General features: G+C 38.0%; 1 protein-coding gene across 3 annotated transcripts in view; it reads left to right on the forward strand.

The window, feature by feature from the left end:
* The window catches only part of tbx5.S (T-box 5 S homeolog), a 57,951-nt gene that overhangs the window by 14,206 nt on the left and 29,040 nt on the right, over positions 1-14,705 (forward strand). For all 3 annotated transcript variants that reach the window (XM_018244012.2, XM_018244010.2, XM_018244011.2), the window contains exon 4: positions 10,512-10,631. In XM_018244012.2, coding sequence (XP_018099501.1) covers positions 10,512-10,631 — 120 coding nt within the window. The remainder of the gene's footprint in view (positions 1-10,511; positions 10,632-14,705) is intronic.

A 14,705-nucleotide genomic window follows, 5' to 3' on the forward strand; every position in this document is an offset into this window, starting at 1 on the left:
ATATATATATATATATATATATATATATATATATATATATATATATATATATATATATATATTATAGATTAGCCATAATAGTGCAAGCTATAACACTATATTTATTATGCAGAATGCTTTACCATATCTGAGTAAACAGCTCTAGAAGCTCTCTATGTTTGTTTAGGATAGCAGCTGCCATATTAGCTTGGTGTGACATCACTTCCTTACGGAGTCTCTCCCTTCTCACTCATAGCTCTGGGCTCAAATTACAGCAGGGGGAGGAGGGATGGGGGAAAAGGGAAGGAGAGAGAACCAATGTGGGTGTGGTTGGGCAGCATGCCGCCCCTGCAATCCTGCTGCCCTAGAACCAGGCCTTGGTGGCCTCTCCACAAATCCAGGCCTGCCTCAAACAAGGATTAATTAGATATCTTAGACTGGATCATGAACAAGGTGGTATTTTATTATTACTGAGAAAAAGTAAATGATGTTTTAAAATGGGGATTATTTGGATAAAATTGAGTCCATGGGAGATGGCCTTTCCATAATTCGGCACTTTTTTGGTTAATGGGTTTCCGGATAAAGGATCCCATAGCTGAACTTCAAATCACCTCAAACTAGGTGGCCATTTTTAATTCCTGGCTTGGGAGTTGAGTCTTAGGGCAATGGCGCATGGCACGATTCCAGACATTTTGCCACCCAAGCTTTTAATAGCTCCACAGGCCGGCAACAAAATGCCCTGTAGCACTCACTATTGATTTCATTTGCAATTGCTTGGACCCACAGGCGTTTTGTCACCTGTCCATGGAGCTATTAAATGCTCAGTAGGCGAAACGCCCGGAATCATGCCGTGTGCCATTACCCTTAGAGGAACAAAGACACCAGTGTACACAGAGCAGGCTGCAGGCTGGAAATCAACATGGGACTTAAAAACAGCCAGTTGTGGACCTTATTAAGCAACTGACTGGAACTTTTTCATGCTTCTATGGCACCCCCCCACACTTTCTACATTTCAGTGTGTGAAAGATGTTGGGTACCCCTGCACTACAGTCTATATCTCTGGCCGATTGTAATGTCTCCCTTCCCCTTGTATTTATTGCTATGGACAGAACTGGAGCATTAAATAGTGCCAGAGCTGATGCATTTCATAGTGCCAGAGCTGATGCATTTCATATTTTGATTACTACTATCCTATTCAGCACTGACTTTTAATCATTCACATAAGTCTCAACTACAGTATATGCTCTTGCAAGTACACACGGGGCAGTTTAAACAGGAGCAGATTAAACGTCACCTATTATTTCTGTTGGAAGAAACACAAACATGGTGAGAACTCACAATTTACGTGTAGTACAAGGACAACATTGCTGCAAGTTTCTAGTTATATTTTTTTCCAGCCTCAGCTGATTCTTACATGCTTACAGAGAACGATGTGCTGTACAAGTACAAGGAAAATGTCTTTGTTTTTTGTTTCCATACATTTTGGGGCTGATTCACTAAGGTCACCCCTTCCCACTCGGTGAGAATTACCTAGTGGTTGCCTGCCTTTTTTGTTGGTGTTTTTTGTTTATTTGCTTTATGCCCGTTTTATTTGAAGTGTTTAAATATCCAACAATATAAAAGCAAGTCTATAAGGGAGGTCGTTAATTAGTTGGTCCATTTAGAGATTGGAGCCAGCTACCCATTTTTGTGTATGCCGATTCACTAAGGGTCGAATATTGAGGGTTAATTAACGCTCGATATTCGGCTAGGAATTAAAATCCTTCGACTTTGAATATTGAAGTCGAAGGATTTAGCGCAGATAGTTCGATCGAAGGATAATTCCTTCGATCGAACGATAAAATCCTTTGAATCGAACGATTTGAAGGATTTTAATCCAACGATCGAAGGAATATCCTTCGATCAAAAAAAGTTAGCCAAGCCTATGGGGACCTTCCCCATAGACTAACATTGACTTCGGTAGCTTTTAGATGGCGAACTAGGGGGTCGAAGTTTTTTTTAAAGAGACAGTACTTCGACTATCGAATGGTCGAATAGACGAACGATTTTTAGTTCGAATTCTTCGATTCGAAGTCGTGGTTGTAGTCGAAGGTTGAAGTAGCCCATTCGATGGTCGAAGTAGCCCCAAAAAAACTTCGAAATTCGAAGTTTTTTACCTTCGAATCCTTCACTCGAAGTTAGTGAATCGGCCCCTTTATGTAATTGGAGAATTATGTCACATGACTAAGCTACTATTTAGATTTTTCTGGGAAGCACTGTGCACCATCAGTGCAATAAGAACATGGCACAATGAATCTGTCATGACAATCTGACTGGTTGCTATGGGTAAGTGCAATGTGTAATTTTACACAACAACATATAACAGTATAGGAGGATTAAGCTATTCACACGGTCAGTTCTATGAAAATAACATTGCCCCACTAAACAAACAAATGCGGTTTATGGCTATGGTATATTTATTATTTATATAGAGCTACTTGTGTATACAGCAATGTATATTCAATGTATATTCAATGGATATATTTCCAGGCTGCATGAACTGTTTTATTAGACTTGATGCAAGTTGTAATGCAATGGCTTATGCAGTGTAGGTGTGTTGAATATTAGAGAAGCAATGGGCTCCATTTTATGTACAGTGTATTTTAACTAAGCATATATCGAATGGATATGCTTAAATCAAAAGTTTTTTTTGATGCACAATAATTTTTTTTGACGCACTACATTTTTTCCTCCCATTGGAGTCTATGCGGCCTCATTTTTGCAACGAAACTTGGCAAAAATTTGGCTCATCACTACTATTGAAGGAGAAGGACAGGCTTGCAGCACTTGGGAGTGCCAAGTGCTGCAAATTACCTGAAACCCCAGGCCGGTGCTCCTATCAGCAGACAACTGCACGACCCGGCTTATACCATTAAGCACCACTGAGCAATCTTCTCCAGTCTTCCTCCTTCTTCGCGCGGCTGCGCATGCGCAGTACAACGAAAAGTCGTCTATTTAGTTCAACTGCACATGCGTTTGCCCAGGGAAATTTGAAGACAGAAGAAGACGGAAGTGGATCGATCCGTGCTGCTCACTGGTATAACCCCAGGCCGGTGCAGTTTTCTGCTGATAGGAGCCTGGGGTTTCAGGTAAGTCAATATAATCACTTGGGGGTGCCTAACATTTGGCACCCCCAAGTGCTGCAAGTCTTTCCTTCTCCTTTAACATCTTCAAATAGTTTAAGGGACCTCTGCCACTTTCTTAAACATGAACTCAGCAGGTTTTAGGTGGAGAATAGGGGAATTAGAACTATTTCCAGGATCGAGGTTTGATCGAGCTGTGATAAATTCAAACTGAAATTGGTGGTTTTAAATTGAATTTGTGAGTTTTGGCCAAAAAAAAAATTTGGAAATTCTAATTTAAATTTACCATTCGAACCTTAGTAAATCTGCGCCTAAATCAATCCATTTCTAGAATGGAGAGTCCATTTTTGTTTTAATAAAGTCTTTTTGTTTTTTCCCACTGTATATTATTTTCTGTGTAATGCTTTTGCTAGCACTTTATAATCAAAGTGGTTCATTCTCAAGACTGGACTGTAAGCATAAAATAATTTGAAGTGTCTGTAATCATTGGCAATAAGGTCTCATATTGATATTTTAGTACAGACTTGGTATGATAAATTTTTAACATTAATTTAACTAATTTTAATTATAATTTTTTTTAAGTCTGTCCAATAAAAGGCGTTAGAACCAGAAATGTAATTTCTGGTTCTAACAGAGAAATATGAATAAAAATTACTCCAGCAATTGAACAGCACCTCCACCACATGCACAAAAGCCTTTGGCTACAGCTGAAATGGATAAGGTGGAAATAAGTTATGTTATACATCAATTGGGAGTCCACATCTGATTTCCATCTGATTAAGCCCAAGGGACTCGCCCCAGATAAACAAACCCCACCAGGCCTTACGCGTTTCGCACCCTCCGGCGCTTAGTCATAGGTGACTAAGCGCCGGAGGGTGCGAAACGCGTAAGGCCTGGTGGGGTTTGTTTGTATCTGAGTTTTAATGCTAATTTAAATAAAATGACATTTTTTTACTGAAAAAAGCCTTGGGACAGTTATCTTTGGATAAAGGAAATAAGTTATGGTCCTATAGTTAACACAGGACTGCTATCTTAACTACAAATGTTATATATGGGTGCCTTGTGCCATAATCAACAGTACTTTATTCATTTTTGTTTTAATATTTGGATAATACTTGTTAAACAGTGCAATTTAACTTCAGGAGTGCATTCAAGGATGTGAGATCTGTGGGCTAAAATGTGCCTCTAGTATCCTGTGCCATTTGAGTGCATTGGAGCCTTGGGGCAGAAGCAAAATAATTGCCTGATTACATAACCTGCTTAAATAAAAATTAGAGGCAACAGAAAATGATATTATGCATTTTTCAGAATTAAAGAAAGCAAACATAATTGTTCTAAGCATACACTGTTGACAAAACTATCATTGGTTCAACAATAAGCAGTTCCTTAAAGAAATGGTTTTTATAGATTTTATAGATAGAACTACTGCAATTAACTTACCTGCTTCCCAAATAAATGCATATTCACAGCTTTCTTGGAATGATAAACTACATCATTCCTTGTCAGTTGTAACTTAAATGCATTTAGGGTGCCACTGGTCAGATATGCCTGACGCAAATAAATGTTGCAGTGCATATTTTTGTCCCCACTAGGGATGTAACGAACGTCGGAAAAAAAGTTCGCGAACATATTCGCGAACTTGCGCAAAAACGCGAGCGGTTCGCGAACGGTTCGCGAACCCCATAGACTTCAATGGGAAGGCGAACTTTAACATCTAAAAAAAAAATTTCTGGCCAGAAAAATGATTTTAAAGTTGTTTAAAGGGTGCAACGACCTGGACAGTGGCATGCCAGAGGGGGATCAAGGGCAAAAATGTATCTGAAAAATCTGCCTGTGTGTGCTTGGAAGAGATAGTGTAGGGGGAGAGCTGTTAGTGATTTCAGGGACAGATGATAGTAAGTTTGCTGGCTAGTAATCTGCTTGATACTGCTCTGTATTGGAGGGACAGAAGTCTGCAGGGATTTGAGGGACATTTTAGCTTAGGTAGCTTTGCTGGCTAGTAATCTACTGTTCTCTTTAAACAACTGCCATACGTTGACCTTGTAGGCATTGTTTGCCCAGTTTTTTTGGACGCAGCCACTGAAGCACAGTTGCCAGAAAAAATATGCCATATAAATGCTGAAAATAGTCATTTTTCGCCATACGTTGACCTTGTAGACATTGTTTGCCCAGTTTTTTTGGTTGCAGCCACTGAAGCACAGTTGCCAGAAAAAATATGCCATATAAATGCTGAAAATAGTCATTTTTCGCCATACGTTGACCTTGTAGACATTGTTTGCCCAGTTTTTTTGGTTGCAGCCACTGAAGCACAGTTGCCAGAAAAAATATGCCATATAAATGCTGAAAATAGTCATTTTTTGCCATATACGTTGAGTCAACGTATGGCAAAAAATGACTATTTTCAGCATTTATATGGCATATTTTTTCTGGCCTCTGTGCTTCAGTGGCTGCGGCCAAAAAAACTGGGCAAACAATGCCTACAAGGTCAACGTATACACTACTACAGCGGTGGATACGGATTACGTAAAATATATTATGGCTGCTTGAAAAAAGTCACTCCGGTGTTTTTTCTGGAGACGGTAATATTATGGATATTTAGACAGAATGTGAACAAGGTCACACAGCTAGATGGCGGGTTGAAGAAAACACTGTGCAAATAATGCCTACAAGGTCAACGTATACACTACTACAGCGGTGGATACGGATTACGTAAAATATATTATGGCTGCTTGAAAAAAGTCACTCCGGTGTTTTTTCTGGAGACGGTAATATTATGGATATTTAGACAGAATGGGAACAAGGTCACACAGCTAGATGGCGGGTTGAAGAAAACACTGTGCAAATAATGCCTACAGGGCAAATAATGCCTAAAAGGTCAACTTATACACTACTACAGCGGTAGTAAAATAAAAAAAAGTAAAATAAAAAAAAAAATGAATATTAAAAAAAAAAATTAAAGTTGGTGCTGCTGAACTACTAGGAGCAGCAGATTAGCACACCAGTCCCACTCCCCAACACTGCTAGACTAATAGCACTGGGCTCTTATAGTAGTAGTAGTAGTAGTAGTAAAACAACAAAAAAATAAATAAAAGCAGTCCTTACAAGGACTACTGTTATTGCAGCAGTCAGCAGATGAGATCAGAAGCAGGACAGCTGCCCACTGCAGCTACATACAGAGCACTGCAGTAGAAGGTAGATTACTAGCCAGCAAAGCTACCTAAGCTAAAATGTCCCTCAAACCCCTGCAGACTTCTGTCCCTCCAATAACAGAGCAGTATCAAAACGATTACTAGCCAGCAAACTTTCAACTGTCCCTGAAATCACTAACAGGCAGCAGCTCTCTCCCTACACTATCTCTTCAGCACACACAGGCAGAGTGAAAAAACGCTGCAGGGCTTCGGTTTTTATAGGGAAGGGGAGTGGTCCAGGGGAGAGCTTCCTGATTGGCTGCCATGTACCTGCTGGTCTGGGGTGAGAGGGCAAAAAAAAGCGCCAACAATGGCGAACCCAAAATGGCGAACGTCGCGCGACGTTCGCGAACTTCCGGCGAGCGCGAACACCCGATGTTCGCGCGAACAAGTTCGCCGGCGAACAGTTCGCGACATCTCTAGTCCCCACACCTATACCATGCCGCTTCCCCTAGTGCAGTTATGAATTCTACATTTTGTTGGTAAATGTTTTATACAATGTAAACTCAAGATAAAGCGTTGCCAACACATTTGCTTTACCTATAAAAAATGGGTGTTTTGTAGTCCAGAATTTTTTTGAATTTGATGGATAAGAAGGGAAAAAGGCCCTGCAACTGCTGTGGGGTTCTGGAAAGAAGGGGGACGACTAAGGCCCTGACTAATGTTAGATGTTATTGATGTTAGAGAGGGTTTCTATAATGATATTGCTCTATTGCCTAGCATCTTACACCACTATGCACTATGCTGTCTGTGTTTTTTTTTTTTTGCTAGTATGTTCTTAAAAATGTGCAATTTAAAAAAAAAAAATCAGAATTTATGTAAATGGTCTAATTATGTGATACCCTTAAAAAACTAAACTCTAAATTAAAAAGTAACACTGCTTTTAAATAAGGAACACTTTAAAATGCACTCAGAACTGTCTGTAAAGAAGATATAATAAGTGGAGTTAACATTAGCTTTGAGAACATTATATTCTGAACAAACATTTAACCAACATATAATTTATATCCCAATTGATGGTTTCTGTGCTGCCTCCGAGATCACCTGATACTACCACTCTAACTGTAACAGGAAGAAGTGTTGAAGCAAAAGACACAACTCTGTCTGATAATTGGCTCATGTGACCTAACATGTATGGTTTGTTGGTGTGTTTGTTTGCACAGTGAATCGTACCATCCCAGGGCTGTCCTTATTTTTTAAAATGGCAATTTTCTATTTATGATTACCCAATGGCACATACTACTAAAAAAGTATATTATTATGAAAATGGTTTATTTACATGAAGCAGGGTTTTACATATGAGCTGTTTTATGCAATATCTTTTTATAGAGACCTACATTGTTTGGGGGGTATAGTTTTCCTTTAAGTATAATCATGTTATACTAACAGATAATTAGAGGGTGCATCCATTCATGAACATAAATGAAAATTCTCATAATGGGCCCATTGCATAGCACTTGTGTATGTTTCGGATTAAACATCAGCCTACATAGTGTACATCTAAATTCTTTATAGTTCTTCCATATTTACAATAAGATTCAATTAGTGAGGTTTAGAGGGTTACTTAACAAAGGTCGAATCTCTAAGTTATGTGAATTTGTTTTAACGCTAATAAATTGGAATGTACTCATAACTCGAATGGGAGGTTATTTATGAAAAAAGTCAATGTCCAACATTCGGTCAAATAGGAATGACCCGAAAGTTTGGATCGAATTTGAATCGAGTTTTCTTCTGAATAAAAACTTGAATGTCAGGAAGGCAATTCACATCTTCAAATGGTTCAACTGACCTCTACCATTGCTTTCTACATTAACTCGGCAGGTTTTAGGTGACGAAGTATCAAATTAGAACTGTTTTCAGGGTCAAGGTATGATAAATCTCACATTGGCAATTGTGGTTTTAAATACGAAATTGTGGTTTTAAATTTGAAATTGTGAGTTTTAACCCCCCAAAAAAATCTAAAATTAGAATTTACCATTTGAACCTTAGTGAATCTGCCCTTAGATTATTTTTCTACTTTAAATAAACTCACAATTTAAAAAACCTTGAATGTTTGCTTATTTATGAAAAAATTAAAATGTAAAAGATTAGACTGAACACAATTGTGAAAATCTTGAATACCTCAAATTTAGAAATGCACCTCCCCTGGCCTGCTTCGAATGAAAAAACTAAGCATGGGGGGGGCATTGGCTAGTCAGCTTAAAAAACCATCAGGAGAAAGTTCTTCTTTCATCATAACTATAATCTAAAACGTGACACTAAAGTCACACTGGAATGTCTTTAGTACAAAAACAATAAAAATTGACTCCTGAACAGTGTACAAAAATATTAATATATACAGAATGCAGTTTTGAAAAAAGTGTCTCTACTATAAGCCTATGTCATGTAAATAAATTGAAAAAATTGAGGTTGTGTGCTTTCTGAATTCATTTGCAAGGTTCTGTAGAACAGTCCAACACTTCCCAAACCAGGAAAGATAACTAGCTCCTGATTGTGTGTGTTTGTGAATACATTAGGGAACTATGCAGGAATGTAATATTGGTTTCTAACAGAAAAATTATTCGTAATGCCAATAAATGTTTGCATTGCCTTTGCAAGCACTTTGCCCCTCACGTAACAGTAGGTTAGAGATTGTGAATTTTAAAGTTTGCGATAGTGTGCAGTGCATGTAAAAAAACTTTAATGAAAAAATTGTTACATTTGCTCCAAACGTTTATAACACCTTTAGGCACTCATGTTTCAGAAGAATGAAGTAGGTCTGGGTGCAGGTCACATGGAAATCCATAGTGAAAGTGCTCATACTTTACTAATGCGAGGTCTACTTTTAGTGATGTTGTGCCAATATGATCTACATCCATAAAAGCATAGTTAGCATTCTGTTCCATGGAAAATATTACTTAAATATTGATTTATGGGAAAATGTAAATTGCTATATTTAACAAAGAACTATTTCTTACGTAACCTTAACATAATAAATATCTGAATGAAAAGCATGAAATAGGAGGGTGATTTAGACAAGCTGTTTGTTGACAGTGTCTTGAGATCTACTGATCACCAGCTAAAGATCTATTGATAGATCCCGATCTATCTGTTGGACACCCCTGCCATAGGGTATATATATATATATATTATTATATACTAGACCATTACAGAGTTATTACCTAGCCTAGTCATGTCTCTGATTGTTAGCCATCTATTGATGCTGGGAGTTGCAGACTAACAAGAGCTGGACCTCCAATGGTCTATCAATGTTCAAGCAGCTTGTCCCATAACTGGATCATTGTTCTCTGTCCTAAAAAAAACCCTAGAGAAGGCTCTCTGCAGCAGAGGTTCTTGGACGGAGTAAGAAAAATGTGATTTATGAGCTGGGAGGAACGTCTGTAATTATTAAAGCCTCTAATAATATAGTGTGGTTGTACTTAGCACAACTTTTGGTTGCACCATATTCATTTTCGTGCTGGCTTCTGAACTGGTAATGCGTCTTAAATAAAACATTTATCTGAACTACACTAATCTGATGGCCAGAGATGAATGAAATAACCACAGGGAGGTGGTAAAGTAGGAGAGCAAATTATCAACCGCAGTGGGCTTGGACATTTATTTATTTATTCTTCTGTGAAATAAGAATGCTATGCCTGTATGACTCCAGCTTTTTCTATATCATTTTACATTTTTAATATAAATGACTGTGTTGGGCTTGAAATTAACCTTGTAATTGAAAGGCCTAGCATACAGCTTTAAAGGAAAAGTAACACCAAAATGAAAGTATTAAAGTGGTAAAGCTGATGTGTTTCATCAGAAACACAACTATAGTGCATATAAACAAGCTGCCGTGGAGTCATGGGGACTCCACGGTAGCCACAGGATACACAACAGATAACAGATACACTCTGAAGGATCCCATTGTATACTACAACCCTAACTACTGTGTATTCTGTTCTTGAATGGCTGCCCCCATGGCTACACAGCAGCATATTTATATAAAATATAATAGATTTTCTGAAGGAAACACATCAGTTTTACCAGTGCAGGGCAACACTACATGATAATTGAAATACTTTAAAACGCTTTAATTTGTTGGTGTTACTGTGCCTTTAAAGAGAATGGAATTATTTGGTACATTGGAATTGACAGTTTATGTCTGTCTTCTGTGACTGATGCCTTTTATATTCCTTTTTATGTCTTTTATAAATAGTTAAATGTACAAACTTTGTTCTTCCAGACGCATGTTCCCTAGTTACAAAGTGAAGGTTACTGGCCTAAACCCAAAAACCAAGTACATCCTTCTCATGGATATTGTGCCTGCAGATGACCACAGATACAAGTTTGCTGATAACAAATGGTGAGTTTGCTAATAACAAACGGTAAGATCTTTGTCTTTTCTACAAAAGGATCAGTACTATGATATTGGCACTACTGTATCCCCTGACACCTTTATATCAAATACTAGCCATTTACTGTGTGTTAGCCAGAACAATTTTACCCATTTGATAAAACCCTGTTGAAACAGCTTTTGACAAAAGGGAAGGTTGACTAAAACATGGTGACTGACGCCAAATTCTGACCAATGTCAAACTGCACTGCAAAGAAAATGTTTAATCTTCTATAGGAGTTAAAAAGTGTATATATACGGTATATATTTATTTATTTCATTCACTACAAATGGGTCAATATCAATTTTATTTGAACAGAATCATCAAAAAATGTGCAAAATTAACATCACTATGGATACAAATAAGCTTGTTCCAGAGGTGCTTCGCCAATGAGGCAAGTTGAGGCTGCCGCCTCAGGCGGCAGCACCCCACTAGGTACCAGGGTACCTAGGTACCTGCTCCTGGTACTTTAAGAGCGAATTTCCGGGGGAGGGGGGCCTCAGGCGGCGGAGGGGCCAGGATCACCTTGTTCCCCCAACTATTCTCCATCATATAATATACTGTTTGTTGCCATCGCTTGCTGTACAGAACAATAAGGGCCTTATTTATCCGAATTTTGCTGATTATTTTAATGAAAAAAGTCAGACCAGCAACAATCCACAACTGGATCCTATTTATTATTTAAAAATCATGATTTAATCGGATCGCAGACAAACGCGAAAAAATTGAGCAGAAATCCAAACCATCTGATTTTTTTTCTTTTTTTTTTCCGAAAGGCTTGAATTTGTTGGACTTTTTCCTAAAAAGCCCCAATTTTTTCAGATTTCTGCCTGAAAAGTCAGAAATAGTTGGATTTTCAGACTAATTCAAGGGCAGACCACAGAAACCTCCAAATAGGATAGGGACCTTTCCTAATGACATATACAACCTCGGTAGGTCTGAGATGCCGGGTTTTTGGATTCAGACTTTTTCCATCCTCAGGGTTTAATAAATCATGAAAAATTCAAGGTTTTTTTTCCCCTAAAATTTCAGATTTTATAGTAAAAAATAAATAGAAACCTTTATTAAATAACCCCCTTAGCCTTTATTAGTTAGTTGCAGTTAGAATAATGAACACATGTCTGGTTGAGAAATGGCTCACAGGCATTTCTCCACTGGCATAGTTCAGCAGACAAGAACAATAAAACCACCCATTGCTCCTTTCCAATAGGGATAGCTTGGTGGTACAATGGTTATTACTGGTGCTTGCAACACTGGCATTCTAGATTTGATTCCAGCAAGAGCACTCAATGCAATGGGTATATTCTCCTTGTGTCTGAGTGGGTTTCTTCTAGGTGCTCCAGTTTTCTGTCAAAAACAACCAGGTTAGTTGGCTCTTGATAATATTGACCATATTATGTGTAAATATGATAGGGACTTTAGATTGCAAGCTCCACTGCGAGAGGGACTGATTTGAACTATATAAAATCTCTCTAAAGCCTTGGGTCAAATGTCACCGTTATAAAAAAAATGTGAAATACATGACAGTGCTAATACTTCTGCTTCTTAGTGTGAAGCTGCCCTAACAAGCATTTTAAAGCTAAAAATCACCTGCACTGGCTTCCCACTAAAATAAATGGGAGGCACTTAAATACGCTGACAGAGAAAATGATCCAGATGCCATTAGCTTTTGGGTTACTGCACTGGTACAAAGCTTTACATTTTAAATAAATCTGCTTCAGGAAGCTGTCGAGTGTGGCCTTGCCTTAAACATTTAATATTTCATTTAAACATTATGTTTTATGTACACAACTGCTGCCATACAATTTTTATGAGCTTACATTTTTTTTTACTGACTGAGGTTGTAAATATTTGATGGACAGCAATCACAGTCTAAGCTGTGTGCTGATGTGAAGACAAGTTATGACAAATACATAAAATTGTGGCGCACAAAGATAATATTGTACCAACCTCTGCTATTAAACTGTTCATACAAAACACACATGCTCTTTTAAAAATTAAAGACAAATAAATAAACCAAGGAAGTAACCAAAAATGTGAACAACTGTAACCAACTGGAAGTTTCTAATCTGACAATTGCTTGTGAACCTACCTAGCTGGGTCTTGTAAGACCATCTTATCAGTTGAAAATCTGTCAGTTCGATAAAGTATGTCTGCGAGTCAGAGCTGTAATGTCCCATTGGGCAACTAAAATCGATCCATGTGGTACGTTAAGGCTAACGCTACCTAAAGTGAAATTATAGAAACTGTTTGCCTTGCTCAGTAGCAAATAACCGTCCTTCAATCTAAGGTGGTATAGATGAATGAAACTGGCTAGCAGGTAAACCCCATGACGTTATCCCCAGGATGCATATGGAGATTAGCTACTAATAGCATTTAGTTTCCATGAGATTATTTTAGGATATCATTCAAAAAGTAGCAGTAGCAAAACCCAACTGTAAGAAACAGATGTCTTGATCATCAAAAGGCAATTTTTGATGAGTTTCAAACCTATCTTGAAGCAATTAATAATTTCCAGTACCCCTTTAAATTAGCATATGACCATTCGAGGTGAAGATTCCCATGATGGATCTATGCTTTAGTAGAAAGGGATTAAAATGAAACTAAACATCTGGGGTCAGTATTTTCAGATGTTATAGCTTCAGCATGTGTTCCATGTAGGGTTGCCACCTAGTCAGTATCTTACCTGCCAGATCAGTAAAAATGATGCTTGATTCAAAAGTTATTAACAGGGGTGAAACATAAAAAATAATGGAAGGCCAATATTTTGTTCCGGAAAAAGTGGCAAGCCTAGTTCCAAGGAGGCAGCAGTTTGAAAAGTATTATAGCTGTAGTTCATAACTTTATAACTGCTGGAGGGAAGCATCACTATTAAATTAGCATTTCAGAAGTAAGCTGCATATGGTGTCTGTGCTTTTTTAATATGCTCTTGTTGTGAGTGTAACCCTAAATCCAGCAGTTGGTTTTGCGTTTAGTTTGTGGCACAATTTCTGATAAACAGTTCCATTGTGAGTAATAAAGAGATGCCTGACAGAAGCCGCAGAACAGTCTATAACTTTCATAGCCAGTTGGTAAGCAGAGATACTGAGAAACATTATATAATACATCTTGTTTTACTTAAGAATGGGCGTTCTGAGCATTAACAACTGTAAGGATGTGTTTTGGCTAAGAAGCAGGAAAAAAAACACTTTAACAAGAACTGTTGACAGAGGAATAAAAAGCTTCTGTGGGTAATTGTTTACTCTAGCCAATGAATTTTATAATCAAAATCACACCATGCAGTCAAGTGTGTATAGCACATTGAGAAAAGGCACATTCTGCCAGACAGGGAAAAGACTGACATATATATGTACCAAGCTGCAGAGAAGTGTGTAATGCCAAAAAAGAGGAGGAAAGTGGAAGGTCTGATACTAAATGAAGTTAAAGTTATTATAGAAGTATTATATGCACAGGTTTGCAGGATGAAGGAGGAACATTTCCTTAAGATCAACAAAGTCAATGGCGCAGATTTACTAAAGGGTGAAGTGGCCATCTTTAGAGAAAATTTAGCCAGAAAACTCATCCGCAGGGACATCGCCAGTTTACTAACAGGCATAGATGATAATTTGCTAGCGAAAGAGATCATCGCTAGAGCAGTTTCGCTCCCTATTGCCAGGCGAATTTTTGCTCAGGCGAACGATCATTACTCAAATTCATTCATTTTACAGAACGTTACCTCTTTCGCAAGAGTTTTCTTTGCCAGCTTAGACCTGGCAAACTGATACGATGAAGTTACATCCTCCTCAATCTTATGTCAGTGACATCATATCCTGTATCCTAAAAAGTCATAAAAGCTGTCGTTTTTTCATTTATTTTTTTGTGTTATTTATTTTTTTGCCCAACCATTTGAGGGGCATATGCCACATTTGTTTTAGGGTGGGCTCATGTCTAGGGCATTAGAGGAACTCTTTTGTCTTTATTTTGCTTCCTTGGACATTTGTAATAAAAAGTGGCCACTTCAAGCATTTCCACCAACATCTCTAATAAAGATGTCCATACAACCT

The sequence above is a fragment of the Xenopus laevis genome, chromosome 1S (assembly GCF_017654675.1).
Source record: "Xenopus laevis strain J_2021 chromosome 1S, Xenopus_laevis_v10.1, whole genome shotgun sequence".
Classification (NCBI taxonomy): Eukaryota; Metazoa; Chordata; class Amphibia; order Anura; family Pipidae; genus Xenopus; species Xenopus laevis.